Consider the following 21,360-nt stretch of genomic DNA (forward strand, 5'->3'; position numbering starts at 1 on the left):
AATAAAATAACGAATGCGGCCATGACAACAGGCGAGCATTTCGCGGGAAATAACAATTTTTAATATAATTTGCCATTTTTATCAACAAAATCTTAAATCTCTGCGAAAATAAGATATTTTTTGGATATAGTATATACTTCAGAACATCAAGGGAAATTTTTCAAAATTTATCCTTTTTGCCTATTCCGAGAAATGGAATTTTATTTAACGAATATTTTACTTTAACAATTTGACAACCCTAACGAATCGTTAAGCCTGGAAATCGTACTACAACGTGTATGTGTGTGCGTGTGAACTTGTGTTCGAATTGCTTGCTAAGCTAAATCACTAAAAGCTCTAACACTACTAAAATGCCATAGTAATCGTATTATTGGATTATTTAATAAAAGACTGTTTTATTTTTGTTCAAAATATTAGGTTAGGTACACGTTTATTTAAATCCGCATTCTGATGTAAATATAGATAATTTCAAGTTAAAATTATCCCAAATTGCATTTTTTTATTAAAAGAAGCATGTTTTATTTATATCATAACCAAGTAGTAAAAAATAAAATTTGCATCTTTATATGTAAGTTATTTCGATTCACACTATTGTGCCATCGGTATGACGTCATCATGGTGTTGATGGGATCGTTTTATCCATCGGTTCCGGTTTCTATAGAATAAAGTTTTTATATAGAATCGACTTCGTATTATAGTTAGAAGTTCTATTAAAGCAGTTCTATGTTGGTTTGTCTGTGGTTTGCAAGTAGGGATCTTGAGTACTGTTAAGTTGGAGTCCGTCTAGCACAAATGTTCAAGCAACTTCTACATTTTTATAGCCGATTGGCGCTGTGGGCGACCTTGCTTTTTGCGTCCAAGGCCGTGGTTTCGATTCCCGCATCTGGAAAAATATTTGTGTGGGTATAATATTTTTTTTTTCAGTGTCTGGGTGTTTATCTGTATATTATAAGTATTTATGTGTATTATATTCCAAAAATATTCATCAGCTATCTTAGTACCCATAACACAAGCTACGCTTACTTTGGGGCTAGATGGCCATGTGTGTATTTTCGTAGTATATTTATATATTTAAATGCAGTTGTTCTATAATACGGTCCTAGGCCGCGAGTTCGAGGGCCTGTTTCCAGCGAGTTGCTTGAGGTCGGCTATGCACCTGTTTGGGGTCGACCAACGCTGCGTTTACCAGCGCGTAGCCATTCCAACACCTTGGGAACCTTTCGCCGGTTCTCCGAGCTATGTGTCCCGCCCATTGCCACGAGCACGGACAAGAAAAAAGTAAAGTAGAAAGGATACAGTTAAGCATGTCCAGTAGACACGTGGGATGGTCAGGCGGCGGAGGTGCGGGCTGGGAACGCGGCGTTACAGCCCGCAGCGTGTACGCCCGTACGTACTCCTTGCGCAGGTCGTGGAAGCGCGCGTAGTATGTGGGCAGGTTCAGGTCCTTGCTGCACGCTTCCGGGTGAAGGCATTGTCTGCAAAGGAGATAATTAGGTAAAACATACAGCTTACACGTGTAACTATATTGACAATACTTTTACATTTTACATTTTCTTAGTAGTAGTATAATAGCTCGTCCGGGGAAATACTAACGCCATGCCTATTTCTGCCGCTAAGCAGCATTGTTGTAATGCCGGGCTGAAGGGCGTTGTTGGCGTTGTTAAATTCATATTCAAATTCAAAAATTCTTTATTCATGTAGGTCTTACACAGGCATTTATAAAGCGTGCATACATATATGTTTACATATTTGACGGCCGACTAGCGCAGTGAGCAGCGACCCTGCTGAGTCCAAGGCCGTGGGTTCGATTCCCACAACTGGAACATGTTTGTGATGAACATGAATGTTTTTCAGTGTCTGGGTGTTTATCTCTTTATTATAAGTATTTATTTATATCATTCATAAAAGTATTCATCAGTTATCTTAGTACCCAAAACACAAGCTATGCTTACTTTGGGGCTAGATGGCGATGTGTGTACTGTCGTAGTATATCTATCTATCTATCTATAATAGTAGGAGGATGGTCATAACTTCGTTCACCAACTTAAACCTAAAGCTACGGGGGTTCCGAACGCGCCCTGGTCTTAAAAAAAACCCACAACAAACTTAGCCGGGTATTTTTTTTGCCATCACCATCTCACTTATTACAAGCACCTGAAGCTTAACAGATACGCCGCTTTACACAAGGAGACATCTGCTTGGTCCTTCAATGTCTCTATAAAAAAAACATATTAAGTCGTTCGAGACGACTATAACGGAATACAGGCAGCAGCGGAGAGGCATTTAGTCCAGCAGTGGACTTTAATTACTATTGATGATGATAATATAAATATAAAAAAAGTACCGAAACCGGTGGTAGAGTCACTTCACACAGACAGACTTGACGTTTCAAAAGTGCTTTTATTAGGGCTACTTGAAATAAATGAATTTTGAATTTTTTGAATTTTATATTTATTTATTATCGTCGGCCCGAAATGAAAATCGAAACCTGGACCTGATGACCCGTAGTGAAACAAGACCAGCGAGGCAGCCAGTTTACTATCAGCCTGTACCATTAGTACAAGATTTGCTAGCACGCAATCGTAGAGTCGATTTCGAGTATCGAATAACTTGAACTTGAAAATTTGTTTAGTTATTTTTATTATCTATATGTTCTTAAGTATTTATGTATATAATAATATGATTGGGAATATATCAGTTTAAATTTATTTATTATATTATTCTTATTTGTGCAATTTTACCTATGTATTTGTGTTTAGTTATTTGAATGTAGGTTTATAATAATTTTACACCACCTGTCCGTTCCACTCATGTGGTCTTAATCCTAGGGATTCCTGGCAGATAAGGACGACTTTTGTATTCTACTTCCGTCTTTGTATTTCTATTCTTCCTTTATTTCCCTAACTTCATAGTGGTGTACAAATAAAGCTTTAAATAAATAAAATTGATCTTATTTTTATTATTTTAAAGATCAGATTTCCCTACCATTCTTCAGCTTGATCTTTTGCAAAACTTCGTAAAATAAATATCAGATGTAAAAGATTTGCGACTTTAAAAGAGTGTCTTTAGCCCCATTTTACTTTGGCGGTACAGAGTTTGATGTGCGGAAACATTTATTTAAATATGTGGTGCGAAAGCAACTCCTCGATTGCGAGCCAGCAAATGTACTTGTACTAAGCCACTGGTATCATACAATCGCATCTACAATATCGAAGCATACATTATGAGATACCTATCATACAATGCAGTTTACAAACATTTCATATATCTTATCTATATTACATACTTATATTATCTAGATAAAACACACCCACAGGGATTTTCTGCTCATCGCTTTCAATTGAATGCTATAAATTAATATAAAGTTTTTATTTATTTATAATTTTGTGATTAATAGGATAAAGGGATATTTCACGTTACCTCTTTTTACTATAACATTATAAATAGGAAATATTTAACTTACTATAGCTTTTTAGATATATTTCATTTTTTAATTTGAGTTTAGCAGTCAATTTAGTATACAAAAAAACGAAGAGTTGGTACGGACAATGGCGTGCACAGAGGGTATGCTCAGGGTATGCAGATGATATAAAATGAAGAAAATCACCAGTTCGAGTTATAAAAACTTAAGGGTAGGCTTTTTATAAGTCTCACGAAGCTTATCCTTAAAATTTTTATAATTCGCAGTGCAGATTTTCTTCTTTTTATATCATCTGCATACCCTGTACATACCCTCAATGCAAGACTTGGTACCGAGTCAATATGGTATGCGATCGCCATTATTCCGCTCTCCTATGACAGAAATGCTCAGTCATGGATTATTTAGGGCGATGATAATAATACTTATAATTTATTCACTGCCAGTGTTTCAGTCGGACTGGTTTTGGTATCTAAACACTCAATAACTGGTTTCATTACAGTACAGTTCGGTGAACTTGATGGATTTTTGAGGGTTAGAGTAAAACAATAGGATTTATGGTATAAACATCGCCATAAAAATAAAATAACCTTGAATTGTTAACCTTCTTTTGAAACTAATAATTCTAGAAACATGATTTTATGATAGAGGAAAAATTTCAGAAAATCTTTTTTTTTAGCATCAATGAACGATTACGATTCTCAATAAGTTATCTTTATTTATGTAAATTCTTATTATTGTTTAGATCGCTAATATTTTTGGTTATATTTAAGCATTTGATTTGACTCTGTAGCCTGGCTGCTTAGTGTGAGATTCCTACCTTCGTTTACTAATTCAATTGCGTGAAAGTTAGCTACATTTATATGGATCGTAAGGGCACGGTGCGGGCGTACGGACCTCGAGAGTCGAGGCCACGCATACCCGGGTCATAATCGCAGGGCAGCTATGCCGCCCTGGTATTAGTTCAAAGAGCACCATCTATTGAGAATACTGTTTCATAGTATTGCAACTAGATGGCGCTATTTCAATACCATATGAATTCTACTTTACTTTCACACGATAGAATAAATAAACGCAGATAGTAAAACTCGGCTAGCCACTATGTCGTAGCACCATTTCCAGAACGGGAGTGATAATCACTACTATTTAATTTGTTATAATTCTGATTGCGGAGATAAAATGTAATTACTACTTCCTCTTGCTTGCTGACAGCCTAGTACAAAGCCAGAGCTGGAAACCAGCATTCTTTCTTGAACTTTTAGTAAACGAAAGCTTTTACACCAAATTATCAACGTTAAAAAAAAATGCTTCTGCCAGTCCAACCTCGTGAAAGCTAGGCGGGCGAGTCGTCGCGGTGGTTCGGGGTATATTGTGTAGAATAGTAGGAAAGAAGTTTGTATAGAAAGCAAATCGGAACTAGATACGTAAACGAAGTTTGTTTCTGACTGTTTTTGTTTGCAATTATGAAACCCTCATCATCATAAATGATTTCATGAATGATCTGCCAAAGGTAATTTTAATAATATATACGTTCAACAGAGGTGGATAAATATCATGATAAACATCTATATAATAATTTATATTCAAATTGTATGACACGACCTTCTAGAGCATGAAATAGAACTAAATATGGTACTGCAGTGTTTGGTAATATTGAGGTTGATGATAAACCTAACTGTATTGCGCATGCGCATATAATTCACGAATATATCACGAACCGCAAAGAAATATTGCATAACTTATAATACCTTAAAATGGTGGAGATTTGCGGTTAGTTCACGTGATCAGCAGTGGTATATATTTGAGAGAGGTAATCTTAAGATGATAAGTAGGGTTCCTCATCAAAAATAGTAATATTTAGCTTTTAATACAACTGCTAGAACAGTTATTGTGTATACTTTTCAATTTATTACTTGAAAAGTATATACAATAACTTTAACACTTTTTAAAATGATGAAACATTATTATCGACACACTACAAAGAATAAGGTTTTAAAGATTACATCCCTATCCCTACTAACATTATAAATGTCAATGTTTGTTTGTTACGCCTTCAAGCAAAAACAACTTGACCGATCCTCATGAAACTTTGTACACATATTCTTGGAAGTGTTAGAAGTAATATAGGATACATTTTATCCCGACATTAAGCTCGGTTCCTTTGGGAGAGGGGATGAAAGTGTTTGACGATTTATACCATAACTCCGACAAATTATAACCGATTTAAATAATTATTATTGTACTATAGAGGTTATAATATGTGTTTAATTTTGTCAAAACTGTGGTTGGAGATAGAGGACAGAACTCCTCAGCGGACAGCAGCAAACCCCTCATTCAAGGTTTAGCGATACTGAATACTTTAATTTTTTTTAGAACTACAACTGAATATAATGCCATATAAAAAAACAAAATCAAACGCAAACGAAGTCGCGGGCAACAACTACTTTTGGAATAAATAAATGCCCACAATTTCATTAAAAAAAAATCGACAACTCTAACTGTATAAGTTAATTCTACAGGAAAGACAAATAAATGATTATTCTAATCACCTCAATTATATTTCATCGAAAGCTAAAAATAGTTACTCAAAAATTATCCGCTATTGAAACGTATGTATCGTAAAATCAGCCGGTAAAAAAATTATAAATGATTCTAATCGATTCCTTTTCAACGAAAGTTAAAAATAGCAGTCACAACACCGTTGACGTCAATCATCAACAAAAAAGTTACGTAAATAACCAACAAATTATTATTCACCACAAACTGCGTCCCATTATCTATTGGGCGGTTATACATTGCATGAACCGACACGGCACGTCACCGACACCGACATTAGTGGACGCATGTTTAAAATTATATGGCTTGCTGTCTCAGTGATCCGACCCGACACCGAAATGTCGTCGGCGGCAAGTCCCCAACCGCACGGCTAGCATGGGCACGAAACAATTATCTTCCGGGGAAAGGATACAAATTTATCTTCTCCCACAGGGCTAGCACAAGCGGGAGATAAATATTATATCCCCTGGTTATAAATAAGTTGTCCATCTGTTTAAGCACGGGAACGTGGAATACGAGAAGTTTTCCCCCCTTTATCATTAAACATATCTTATTTGGATATTATTGGCAATTGTGCGCCAGTGCTTTGAGAGTTGGTCAAACTGTAAGAAGATACATTTTTATCCATTCCCCAGGGATATAAATATCTCGTGCCCATGCTAGCCGTTCTGCTGGTGTGGGGTCGGCATCGCTATGCATGCGTTGTGTACTCATGCAAATTTATAGTTTCTACTCGCATCCTACTCTGCAAACACAAAGCCACCGTGTCTGGTAGAAGCGTGTCGGTGTCGGTAAGCGAAGATTTAAAATGTCGTTGTCGTGTCGTTAAGAACTGTCGGTGCCGTGTCGGTGCCGGGCTGTGCTATGAATAGACGCCCGATTATAGGTTGGGGAAGGTCAATATTACGACGTACTACAGTGATTTTACTAAGGTTGTCGTACATCTAACTCCAGTTCGTATTGCCAGTGAGGAATTACGACTTCCAAACGCGGTCGCCTACCTATGGCCATATTATTTGTAGTGAAAACTTCTTCAGGCGCGTAAGCACAAGTTAAGATGAAGAAAAACATGGCACTTAGCGAACGGTTTCCATGAGCTATGTGTATATGGTGTATAATGTACATATATGTGTACTTTTTGGGTGAACAAAAATAGTTAAACTCGCGCCATCGTCACCGCACGCTTTCCATGAGCTATATGTATACTCTGCATATTGCACGCCTCATAAGCGAAGCGTTAGCGTTGAGGTAATGCTCTACTCCCGATTTATGAAAGACCCGATTTTTTACTTTAGACCATCATTTTCATAACTTTCATCAAAGCTACGAAGCTGATTATTTTATGCCTAAAAGTAAAATTCATGAGAATTCAGTTGCAAAATAAAAACTCTAAAAAAGTATTATGCTTTTTTTTAGAATTTCTTTAAGATGGTCATATCGAAATTCCTCATAAAATCGAAAAAAGAATCATAACTCCAAAACTATAAAATATCGCGGAACATACATGGGGGTGATTCGGGTACCCCACAGCATACCGGACCTAAATTTTTTTTTTATGACGTCAACTGACCGGCCACCCTGTATATCAAGAAGGAACATTCGTTTAAACGTATTTGATATTTTTTAAACAACTATTTTGTTAAAGGTAAAAAAATATATAACAAAAATATTCTAGGACGTCCGGATGTTTGTCCGTATGGATCTGGCACTCACGTGTATTCTTCGAATCGAAGTATTTTTTTTTAAAAGCTTCATAATCGCAGCGCGCTGTTTAGTTGAAATCTGTCCATTGAAAATCTCTGGGTAATTCGTTGTCGTTTAATTACAATTTAAAAAAAAAATTTATCAATTTTACTTCATAGCTCCGTAAAATTTTAAAGTGTATACTATCAAGCATGTATTGTTTCAATTTAATGAAAATCTGATAAATATTGTTCATAAATAAGAGCAAGTCGCAAGCAAGGTATATGGGACAACGATACCATCCTACTAATATTATAAATACGAAAGTTTGTGAGGATGGATACATGGATAGATGTATGTATATATGTATGTATCGACTGTAATAATGAATACTTACTAACTCAGTATACATCGTAAAATAATAGTAGGTACATAGGTAGGATGCGATCATTATTATGTTAGCATCAGATCTATTCTAGAATTACGCCATACAGATCTTCCTTCTTTTCGCAGAGTATAGCAAATTAAGCTTAATTTTCATAATATATCATGGATTCCCGCAAAGTAACGCCTGCTTCTATCCAATACCTAAGTGAAGGCAAATTTTATACACCAGTCGTTTCTTATGCTCCGTCGACCGCATTCGACCGAATAGCACCTTTCTAAGTAAGCGAGAGCACCCGCGCCTTTATGCCTATAAATGTCGGTTATGATGATAAGTTAGGAGATATAAATAGTTACCTGAGCGGTGGTTGTCCGTCCGTGACGAGCCTGAAGAGTGGGGAGTGGGGGTCCACCTGTAGAGACCGCACGAACTCGTCGAACTGCAACGAACAAACACACGAGTCAGTTTTCATTATATCACTGGATAGACGCGGAAGTCTATGGTAAAGTCTACTTTTTGTAGACTATATATTTGTATGTATGTTAATGTATGATTTTATTTATATAAATATCTTTAAAATATTTGTTTTATAAATATAACCTGAAATAAACTATTTAAAACTAAATAAAATCTAAAACGTCTTCGAAACCACCGCAGCGAGGCACAGTTCCTAAGATGCTGGCAGCATTCGATTTTGACTGATGATTGGCGCAGTGGGCAGTGACCCTGCTTTCTGAGTCCAAGGCCGTTGGTTCGATTCCCACAACTGGACAATGTTTTTCAGTGTCTGGGTGTTTATCTGTTATAAAAGTATTTATTTAGTGTCGTCATAAAGACTACTATCTGTCTTTGAATAAAGTAATTTGAACAAATATCGTTAATGATGTGTATTATTTGTGTGTTATTTCTTGTGTTCTTTCGTGTTTGTGTTTTATTCTTTCATTATATAATTTATTGTATATCATAATATATATATGTATATTATATTTATGTTTATGTATGTCTATTTATTTTCGAATATACATGTATGCACTATTCCGCTCTCTTGCAGCTTTGCCTTGAGATTGCTTGCAGCAAAAGGCCACCTTTGCATGCCTACAATTTTTGTTCTTTTGTTTATTCTTTATTTTTTGCATATTTTGATGTTTGTGTGCAATAAAGTATTTCTTCTTCTTCTTCTTACGTATATTATTTATAAAATTATTCATCAGTTATCTTAGTACCCATAACACAAGCTACGCTTATTTTGGGACTAGATGGCGATGTGTGTATTGTCGTAGTATATTTTAAAATCTACCCTCACAACCTTCGATATCCGTAGATTGCGTAATGCGAAGACGTTGCCATAGTGTAACTATAAGCGGTATTACAATTGAGATAAAATGCGATTTTTTTACTTTTCTTTTAAAATTTGTAAACGACATCGCATTTTTCACTACCCTGGTTAATTTGTTTGAGCAAACTTACACATCACTAAAATACATATTCTCTAATATATATGATTATATTATCGGTAAATACCTTTTGTTAATTTTTAGTGTACCTACATTTATTTCCAAATTGAAAATAAAAATAATAAAAACACACCCCACACTCATTTTTTTTTGTGTTTATTTTTACTTATTTTATCGCACTTGTTTATTCACATTTTTAAAACATGCTTTACCTACACTAAAATATATTTTTCGTTGCAAGACAAGTGAGAAACAATCGAGTGTAGGTACGCAATGAATGTTAAGCTTAATCCATCTACATTTATATCTTTACTAATAATAAAGCTGCAGAGTTTGTTTGTTCGTTTGGATGCTCTTATCTTTGAAACTACCAGTTGGATTAGAAAAATATATAAGTTTTTTATGAAAGTTAGTCATTTCACAAGGTATTTCGACGGACATCTAGTATCCATACTGACAGTTATTAAAATGATAATATACATGTTCAAGGATTTTTAACAAGTTCCACGTTCCCAATATGTCAAAACGCGCTTAAATGATCCGGAACTACAAGTTGGATTAAAAATCTTCCAAAAAGTTTTCGATAAGATTAAGGTAGATTTCCCTATGTAAGGAGGGGCGTAGTACACTTTTCCGTCACGCGGGATAGTAGAAATTCAGACACATAGACATAGTCGCGGGAAATGCCTAGACAACACATATTTTGCAACGCTTACGAAAAGCTGCGAGAACCTAATTAATCTCTAAAAAAATTAACCAAAAAATGACATACCAACTTAAAATATGAAATTACATAAATATTATGATTTATAACATTTTAAATTACGATATACCTAATGACCTCTACACACTTTCGACTGTGCAGGTCACAATCGAAAGTAATGCACAGTCGAAAGTGTTACCAGAAATGTTTCCATTTTTTAGGGTTCCGTATCCTAAGGGTAAAACGGGATCCTTTTTATAAAACACCGCTGTCCGTCCGTCCGCCCCTGTCTATCTGTCTGGCTGTCTGTCCGTCTCCAGTCACCAGGCTATGTTTAACAACAAATACTAAAAAACAGAATAAAATAAATATTTACGGGGGCTCCCATACAACAAACATGATCGTTTTCGCTCGACATTGTTAACGGCAAAGGCAAGAAATATTCACCGTTTAGTTATATTCACTTTATAAAATAAGTAATACAATTAAAATAAAATTAATACTTAAGACGGGGTTCCATTTTTTATAGATATACGGAACCCTTTGTGCGCGAGTACGACTCGCATTTGGCCGGTTTTTTAATACAACCGACAAGCTTTCGTTTATTTTAATTTATTATTTTACAAGTTAGCCCTTGACTATTATATCTGCAATGATAAAAAATAGGGAGAGGGAATATATATATGTATATATTCCAGTATATTAATATATATATATTATTCCTTTACGTGTAAGTTTGTGACAGTTAAATGAAAGCTGGTAAACTTGTATAGTTACTGATTAAAAGTCTATGACTCACAGACAGACAAACAGACAAAATACGAAACTAAAAAGGTCCCATGTGTTTTAATACGTAGACCTAAAAACGCTACCTGCATTAAGTTTTTATTGCTTAATTTTGATACTAAATTGACTAAAGATTCAAAACCAGCAATTCAAAACAGCCTTCAGACATGCCTATTATCAAAACCTTTATAGGCACCTTGAAATTACAAATAAGTTGATTGTACATTGCCGCAAAAACCGCAACGTGAGAGCGTAATGAAAGGCAACATTGAAGCGCCTGGTAATGCAGTCAATGTCGGAAGTTTTCATGAATTAAAATCAAGGGTATAAACATAATTAATATCTATAATCGCGCTCTAACTTGATACATTTGAAATGGAAAAAACCACAATAAAATATCGATATGTTTCAAATTCAATATCTTAGTAAATAGTTTAAAATTCAAACTTCAAACTTGAAATTTTTTTATTCATTGAAGTCTCACAGGCACCTATAAAACTTCCACACATATTTGTATACATTATTGTGAAGAATGTAGTTATCACCATCACCTGGTAATATTAGTTAAATATAAACGATTAAGGTTTTATACGCGGCCAGGCCTAAGAAGTAGCCCACCACAAATTTTGCCGAGGGTTTCATTTTTGCTATCACTTTTTACTAAACTAAAACACAAACAATCTTAGATGGCTAAAAATAACTTTGATTTAATAACCGCCTGTGAAGTGATAAGCTCCTGATAGTAATTGTTATTATTATTTTTTGTTTCAGACTAGGCTGATAAAAGTACATGAAATATATAACATACAACATAAGAAATATAGCTAAAAAGACAATAGATACGCTCCTGAAAGTCAAATTGAGTTCCAACAATGCGTACGACCAACCGTTGCAGTTTGCTACTATGTGCGACAAAGCTTAGGATGACTTCACGTAATCATTGGCTACTTAATAGTAGTACGTCCTATATTTATTTTTTGTATTTTACAGATTTATAGTGACTATGAACATGTTTAACTCTGCTTTTTTTGAACTAACACATAATATAATTCCATACTAATATTACAAACGCGAACGTAAGTATCTTTGTTTGTTACATAATATGTTTTATGATCTTCAACTACACCACCGATCTTTTTTTTATTCCATTACGAGTTAGTCCTTGACTGCAATCTCCCCTGGTGGTAAGTGATGATGCAGTAGATAATATCTTAAAAAGCAGCCATTTTTTAATTGAACTTTTTTTTTTTATTTACCCTATTCATCATCATCATCTTCATATCAGCCAATTACCACTCCACTACAGTCCACGGGTCTCCTCCAAAAATGGGAAAGGATTAAGACCATAGTAAACCACGCTGGCCCAGTGCTGATTGGTGGACTCAACACTTGGTTTGAGAACATTACGCAGAACTCTCCTTCTTCCATTAAAATTTGTTATCTATTTTTTAGTTTGATTTTCTATATAAAGCGTGTTTTTTATAGCTTTTTTTTTCCCAGGAAAATTACTGGTCTGTGTAGGATTTGAAAAAACTATTCGAACACTGGCAAATTAATTGGTGGTAAAAACTACTGCTATGTACCTTCACAACTCTTTTTTTTTTTTCAAATCCACGAATTAGCTCTACTGCAAATGTCTGCAATCTCAAAATGTGGTGCGTGCAGATTTTTTTTTTTGTTAATTTGTTCACAAACAGCTTTACAAATAAAGAAACCAATTTAAGCTAGCTTATACAGTATGAAGACAAAATGTTCAGCTACATAAAGGCATGCAAATAAATAATGCAAAATGGGCTAAAATGTTTGGAGTATTACACCCCAAATATTTTCTACGCGGCATCGTAAAGCTGCGCTAAATCTGCTAGGTCCGTCAATATCATTATGTCAACTCATTATTGACCCACTTCAGTGCACGGGTCTCCCCTCTCGAAATGAGAAGGGTTTAGGCCCTAGTCCTAGTGTGGAGTCCACCACTCTGGCCCAGTGCGGTTTGGGCCAGCGTGGTGGACTCCAAACGGCTTTGAGTTCTCAGGCATGCAGGTTTCCTCACGATGTTTCCTTCACCGTTGAAGCAAGTGATATTTTAGTTGCATAATTGCATAAAACGCACATAACTTAAAAAAGTTGAAGGTGCTATTTGAACGGGGCACCCCGAAAGTGAAACCGATTCAAAAAAAATTCAAAAATTCAAAATTCATTTATTTCAAGTAGGCCTAATATAAGCACTTTTGAAACGTCAAGTCTGTCTGTTTATAGTGATTCTACCACCGGTTCGGAAGGCAAGGATGGGATGCCCTTACGACTAGGCTATCACCGCTTCCCAGGCTATCACCGTTTCAGGGTCCGCCAATTATGACTGTAAAAAATCCTTCTTTCTAAATAGCACCTTAGTGATTAAATATATATAGATATATATACAGATGTCTCGTAATATCAAAGTGAGCGTCATCTATAACGGGCGTCGAACCCGCAACGGTTACGCAAGTGTCCGGGGCATAACTGGTTCCCCGGGATGCGAGGCGACTCGCGAGTGACTGACAAGTTGCACCTGTGCGAGACTTCTTGGAATTTGACACCTTATTCCAGTGCTAAGCTATGCAAGACCTGACATTATTTACGTAATATTGTAGGTAAAGTAAGAAAAAAAACACTGCGAGAAAAATAGCTCGTCCCTTAGGTTTGCGTTCGTGATTAATATCCGATGTTTTCCTCACTTACTTATGTAGCAAATCTCGCTTTGTATGTACATTGGGTTAAAGGTAAAAAGGTATCCTCGTTCAGACTGGTCAAAATTATGAATAATCTGTGGTCGGTATAAGATGGAGTAGGAATTCAAAATGACAGGAACGCTATTAGTTCAGAAAGATTGATGTTTGAGGTTATAGTGAGCTAAGTTGTAATTAGAAATACTAAAACGATAAAAAGTTGTAAGATATAAACATGGATTTCTCTTACTTACTTTACACCTTTTGTTTAAATTTGTAACATTGTTACAAGTTATTTGGATGTTTAGGCTATATTCCTAAAATATTTTTTTTTGTCAAAATTAATTCAGTAAATTTTAAGTACAACCAAACACCCACACATCCTCACTAACTGTCTAGTTTATATAATAGTAGAATTATTTTTGAAGAACTGAGTAAGTACTCGAAGACGTGAACTTACCACTCGATCTTAAACCCTTCTCATTCTCAGGGAAGACCTGTGCCGTGTAGTGGGCCAGTAATCCTCTTCTGTGTGTTTGTCCTAACCTAACTAAGCAACCAATGAATTTGATTTGTATGTATTGTTATTATGTTATAAGAACTGAGTAAGTACTCATAGACGTAAACTCACCAAACACCACTCGATAGTGGGCTGGTAATAGGTTGACCATATTGAAAATACTCATAAACTGGCTGGGTATTTTAAAATGAGCAGTTGTACTGCGTTACAACAACTCTTCAAACCCAGCCAAAGATTAGAAGGTTCATGTTAAAGTTAAGTCAGAAAAAACTAAACATTGTATCAAGACATCAAAATTTAGATGTTAAAATATTTTTATAAGCGAATAAAATCTTATTTTGAACGCAGTAAATTATGAATCGTAATTTATCATCATTATGCTTAGTTTTTACTCGCTACATCATTTCGCTTTTTATTTTGTAACCTCTGTGTGCTATTTGTAAGGATTACTCAAAGTATTCGTTTGGAATTAGCAATCTCAGAAATAACCATATAAATAGATTATGCTAATAACTACATACAGCTCTATCGCCCGCTAAGTGACTTTAGCTTCTAAAGGATTAGCACATTATCCTAATACCAAAAACCATTTTGTTTTATTTCTGACGAAAATAAACGCCTTTTGTCTCGTGTATTATACGCACTTTATTTAACTTACTCAGATAACTGATAATTTTTTGTATGAATAATATCAAGAACGAGTTTGCCAGAGGTAGTTATAAAATCACCTCCATCGTTCATATAATTACAGAAAAAACGATTGTACGGTACGGACGTTATGAGACGACCCGCAGACCGCATGGTACGAATATACCGACGACAAAGCGTGGGCGCAGAAACCCCCAACCGCCTGTAGATTAAGTACAAGATTGGCTCACTCGCAATCGAGGAGTTATTTTCGAGTATGAAACTCTGTGCCGACAAAGTAAAACGGAACTAATACCACTCGTTTTAGAGACGCAAATCCTGTACTTCGCTCTTTGTTCTACCAGTGGCATGCACTTCATACATGCACAAAAGCACTGCATACCCTAAAATTGAAATATAGCCCGTATAAGAGGAGGATTTTTTCCATTTTATGCAATTTTACTGCTGTATGCATACCCTGGTAAAACCCAGAAACCCAGTGCACGCCACTGTGTTCTACAAACGTTCCGTCAAAAGCCAGAGCTAAAAAATTGCAGGCCAATTTAAGCTTTCATACAATGTAAATAAGGTCCATTTTACTCCGTATTTCACGTATTTCCATACTACCGAAAACTATTGCAAGCGAGAAAATCTTGTGCTTAAGTTACAGGCACAGGCAGGATCGACAGGTTAACGTGATCGGCACGGGGGTGAATCACCGTCAAATCAATTCCAGATCAAATTTAAGGCTACAGAAATAAATGTACCGGAGAAATATAAAAACTCCTGCAAAATGGGCCGAAAGTTATTTTAAAAAAAAAACCTTTTTTCTAAAACGCAAACAATAAAATTCGTTCAGCTATTTTCGGATGAATTCTTCAGTTTTTTGGATAAATCCCATTTCTGAAATTTGAAGTAGATTATTTTAATACTTATGTCATTCTCCTTAAATTGCATCAACCCGTAGCTCCGTTGCTGCGTGAAAGGAGAAAAAAATCAACACCCACACTTACGTATCTATAATATTAGTAGACGGATTGAGTTATAGCATATCATATTGTGCAAGACAGCCTTAACCACTTAACAGTATCTGCATTTTCTGAACTCGTATACAGCGGATGTTGCTAATTTTAGCCTGGGCTTGAACTAAACTAAGACACGTCAGTCAGGAAAACGAGGAATTAGACTATACCTTGGTAAGGTACGTTTGATAGGTTCCTGCTACAATCCTTGTACTCGTATCATTAGACAACGATTGTAGCAGGATTACTTGTAGTGGAATAAAAAAAACGTGTGTGTACTTATGTACACGCGTTAGACGTTATACTACTTCGGCGTAACAAGATAAAAATCTTTACAAAAATTGTATCGTTCGCCTTATTCTGCGTTTGTAGAAAAAACTACTCTAACAACAGAAAAATGTATTTCAAACATTGAAAGAGTAATTATATCGCATTATCTAGCTATCTCATTATCGGAAAACCAGGTTTCATCATAAAAAATTGAGATTTTTGTTTGTAAGTGCTTATAAAATGCATATAAACTAGGCCTACTTGAAATAAATGAATTTTGAATTTGTACAATTGAATCAATTACATCACCGGAATGAGCCCGCAGACTTTGACAATTCAAAGTGGACAGTGTCAAACCTTTTATTGAAAAAGTTAGTAAGTGAAGAAGTTAGTTATAGTCAAAAATTTGACTATAACTAACTTCTTCACTTCACTTCACTTCAGGGTGTCACAGCAGTGTCAGTTTTTCGTGACAGTGAAAACTGCGCGCGCATCGTAAAAAATTCCTCTCATCATTTTTCCCTAACGCGCCAAAAGAAGTATAACTTCAAAAGTACAAATAAGGGTATTAACCCTTGACTACTATCTCACCTGGTGATAAGTGATAATGCAGTCTAAGATGGTAGCGGGCGTACCTGTTACAGAGCAGTGATACTAAACCCATATCCATTAGGGATTCGTCGGTTTCGTACCGGAACACTAAATCGCTACGGCCGTAGCCTCCTACCAGAAAAATTTACTACTTTTACAGTAGGTACCTACATGTAAGGATGTTGTATTTATTTATGTACATAGGAATGCAGGTTTCTCTATTTTCAACCGTATTTTTTGTACTAAGCGTATTGATGGGCACAGGCATCGTCTCTCATAGGACAGATGGTTTTAGAGAAAAGACCTACTACGCTGTTCCAATGCGGGTTAGTGGGCTTTAAATACTGAAACACAAATTGGTGATAATGACCGTTTAATGTATGCTTGTATCATTTTTATCTTTACAATATACCGAGTGACACTGGCTATAGAAGTATAAGAATAGTTGGTGGCATTCAACTATTCGGCTCTAGTATAAACTGTTCCTTCGGGAAGCTAAAGAATCAAAAACAAACTAGGACGAAGTCGCGGGCAACAGCTAGATATTTGACGGCCAATTGGCGCAGTGGGCAGCGACCCTGCTTTCTGAGTCCAAGGCTGTGGGTTCGATTCTGAAACATGTTTGTGCGATGAACATGAATGCTTTTCAGTGTCTGGGTGTTTATCTGTATATTCAGAATATTATTCCTAAAAAATATTCGTCGGTCATTTTAGTAATTACCTTAACCCGTAAACGAAAGGCCCAATGTCTCAAGACAGATTGCCGAGTTACAGCTATAAAAGAAATGATGAGATGAGTGTGTATTGTCGTAGTATATTTATTTATTGTTTATTATTTTTAATATTAGTAAGGATTAAGAAAAACTTCATTATTCAATTCTTCAATTAACTCCATGTATTGTTATAACTAGGTACCTACACGTTTTCCGGTGCCCGGTCCCAAAGTACTCTTTGATATTAATTATAACATATTATAAATTAAAATTATTGTTAAAGCTAATTATGTTAACTCAAGGTGGAACGAAACGATGTATGATTAACAGTTTTTACCATTGAGAGAATATATTATGTATTTTTATGCAAATTAAATAATATGTTTAATAGCAAAGACGCTTATTGTTCGTAATATATATTAAACAATGTTTACTTTACAGGCAGACAATTGCAAGGTTATGATTTTTTTTTAATACCAGAAGGTATTTTTTTTAACGCCGAAGTGTAGAGAGAGATCTCAAACGTATAGACTGATTTCCATGTTTTAATGAATGAACGAAGCAGTAATACAGGTGGGCGGTGCGACGCGATGGGTAAGGGTATATTCTGTGAAATGGCGAATGATTTCTAAATACATATACCTACTACGACAAAGTAAGCGTAGCTTGTGTTATGGGGTCTTAGACGAATGATGAATATTTTTATGAATTATAATGTACAGATAAACACCCAGACATTGAAAAACATTCATGTTCATCGCACAAACATTTACCAGTTGTGGGAACCGAACCCACGGTCTTGGATTTAGAAAGCAGGGTCGCTGTCACTGCGCCCATCGGCCGTCAAAATTTGTAGGAGAAACTCATAATAGACTAAACGCGGACGAAGTCGCGGGAAACGGCTTGTGTTATAAACAACCTTTTTATAACAAGTACGTAATGTAAAAGTAATCTCACTTTGCAAATTAAATATCGAGAGCAAGATCGCTGGAACCTTCGCCGAATCTGACATAATTAGTGCTTGTTTAAAAAATATCAGAGCTTTCGCGGGCAACGGTCCCGGTACAGGCTGTGGGCACAACGAGACTTCTTTTGCATTTATTTTTATTACAATTCAAGTTACCCTTTGTACTGTAAGTTTTTAGTAGTAAGAGAGTCAAAAGTCAAAAATATCTTTATTCAATTAATCTCATGGCACTAATTAACGAATACACTTTTATTGTACACCACATTAAATTACAGACAAATTTTAAATAAAAAGTAACCACAATATATACAATTCGGCGACCTTATCTTACACTGCGATCTCTTCCAGCAAGAAGAACAGCTCAAGAAGAGATGTAAGTGTTGCATAGAACTATGTTTATAAAATTCGTCCTAAACGTCCAAAACATTCGTCCTAAAAACACGTCCAACGTTTTCCTTACATGCATTGCGAATTATGACTTAAAATTATTAATTTTAAAACGTGGTGATGCAGTTTATGGTATCGGGCTAGTCTGTCAATACAACTAATCGGTTACTCCAGGATATCGTACCGGAACGCTTACCAGCGTTTCTTTATTGGTAACTGGCTATGGTAGAAGCTTTCCACCAACTATACCAAACAAGTTAAAAGTCTGAAAAATTAATTCCCAACTTTACGGGACCTCTCAGTTGTAAGACCACAGAGCTGACGGTCGTCAATTGATGATATTCATTCAATTTTCTAATAAATAATATTAGTAGGTACAACTATCTGCGAGGGAGTGGCATACAAAATTAATAGTTATCCTTAATCTAATAATCTATACAATAATAATACCTATAAATGAAATAATGACAAAGTTAACGATTAAAACAATTAACGAAAACTATAAATCCATATTATATTAAAATTTATATTGGTCTTATTTCAAATTTTTATTATTATATTATAACTATATGTTAACTTATTGTTTTGTTTTAACAATAGCTCCTTTATTTTATGTTAAACAGTCGGTCAAGGATGCTGGCAGTTTATTTCAAAATTTGAGGTGCCATGTTTAAAACGTTTTTGCCAAATAATGCCGAAGTGTGTGTACATATTTATTCTTCCGACGTTCATTTTCAGCAGCGAGCATATACGATATATGTTACAATACAAAAGATATTAGTTTTTAGACCTGCCAGTAATGTTATGTAGATATTTTTGTTACTACAATCAGCGCTGTGACAGCTGTAATGTTTCCCGTTTGTATAATACATGTCTTCGCCCGATAACAGCAATTGTGATAATCAGTGAAATAAAATAAGATTACTAATGGTAAATATTGTAACGTGTATGGAAAGAACAAATTCCGTTCTAAAGTGAATTTGTCGACGATTGAGATGTTCTTAAATATTGAGCTTTGAGATCAAAAGAAATTTATTATTTGTACGGTAATAACGGTAGTAAAACTTTATCGATTTTTGTCGTGTTGTGCTAATAAAATTGAGGGTATCGTGACGACGAATAATTACTATTCGATTTTAAATTGGCAAGCTATTTTACTTAGTTTTTATTTTATTTGCATATTAATGAAATTTAAATATGTACGTATCCTACTAGCTTTGCAGATTACCAAGTGAATTCCACACCTATACTTACTACTTACTTCGCGCAGGTTTTAGTAAATGAAACATTTTATAATTACGTAAATTTAAAAATGAATTGCTAACAGAACGTGTGAATCGCTAGGCCAGTAAAATTAGACTTTATAATTTTAGATTATGTGAATGTTGTCGGTGTAAATAAATATTGGAAAGCGGCAGTGACGGATAGTTTTATTCAATCCATATATATATAAATATTTCTGAATGTTTTAGTTTTGAACCTTATGTAATTTTACGTGATTAAATTATTCCTTCGTAGTATCTTTTTCAAAACAATAGAATTAAATGTTTCTTAAGAAAGTTTTATATGCCAGCATGTATAAAAGGCATTAGGAATTGGACCAAAGTATTTTATTTATAACCCAGGAGTTTCCAAGGTAGGAAATAAAAGCCATAGCAGGAAAACATCGAGTAGAAAAGCTTTAAACAGAAAAAAGGGTCAAAATGAAGGATGCTTTTGACAAAGTTTGGGAAACAGAAGAAGTTTTCGGTATCTAACACCTCACCAGAATCAATAATATATATATACAGTTTTAGATTAATGCCCGATGAAAAGTTTATATTATTCATGTTATTATAATCATCATCATCACCACCATTTTAACCAATGCACGTCCACTGCCGGGCAAATGTCTTTAGTAGAGATTTTCAAATACCACGGTCTTGTGCCGCTTGGTATAGCGGCTCCCTGCGACTCATTTTATGTCATTCGTCCACATCGTTGGGGGTTACTCTAATAAAGAGATTTTGGTCTTGTAAAATGAGATTAAATTTCTCCCAGTGTGCCCGCATCCTGATGTTTTGCGAACAAGTGCTCTACTTTTTATTTTGGCCTGCCTTCATTATACCGAAACAGGAAGATCAGGTTCCTAACTGTTAATAACCTGCTGCTTGCAAGGGGGCGAAGACGGAAATGCGATGGACGCCATTTTGTTCTCACATGTGATCTGAGCGCATTTTCTCAAATTAACGCACAATTTATTTATTTATCTAGAAAACTTTATAGCACAAACATGGAAACAATACAAGACTAAGAATAACAAGAGTTAAAAAATGGTGTGCAAAGGCGGTCTTATTTCTAAAGAAATCTTGTGTGCTTACAAACACCCATTGTAGAAAGTAATCGATTAACAAGAAAGCTAAGTTTAAGTTTCTCAATCAACGCAGTTTTTCCCCTAATTTCAAGAGAAAAATTCAATTACTTCAGACCAGAGAATATTGAGACCAAAGTAAAGTAACTAAATCGCCCCCGCCGCGCGCCGAGGACTCCAACTTGAAGGATAAAGTGTTCGGCAGTCAGTGGTTTTTTTTAAA

At 35.2% G+C, this 21,360-nt stretch overlaps 1 protein-coding gene across 2 annotated transcripts in view; it reads right to left on the bottom strand.

The window, feature by feature from the left end:
* LOC120636949 (RNA-binding protein fusilli) overlaps window positions 1-21,360 on the bottom strand; it is a 133,502-nt gene that overhangs the window by 57,883 nt on the left and 54,259 nt on the right. For both annotated transcript variants that reach the window (XM_039908539.1, XM_039908531.1), the window contains exons 3-4: window positions 8,399-8,481; window positions 1,297-1,475 (exon numbers count right to left, since the gene is read on the bottom strand). In XM_039908539.1, coding sequence (XP_039764473.1) covers window positions 1,297-1,475; window positions 8,399-8,481 — 262 coding nt within the window. The remainder of the gene's footprint in view (window positions 1-1,296; window positions 1,476-8,398; window positions 8,482-21,360) is intronic.

The sequence above is a fragment of the Pararge aegeria genome, chromosome 1, assembly GCF_905163445.1.
Source record: "Pararge aegeria chromosome 1, ilParAegt1.1, whole genome shotgun sequence".
Lineage (NCBI taxonomy): Eukaryota > Metazoa > Arthropoda > Insecta > Lepidoptera > Nymphalidae > Pararge > Pararge aegeria.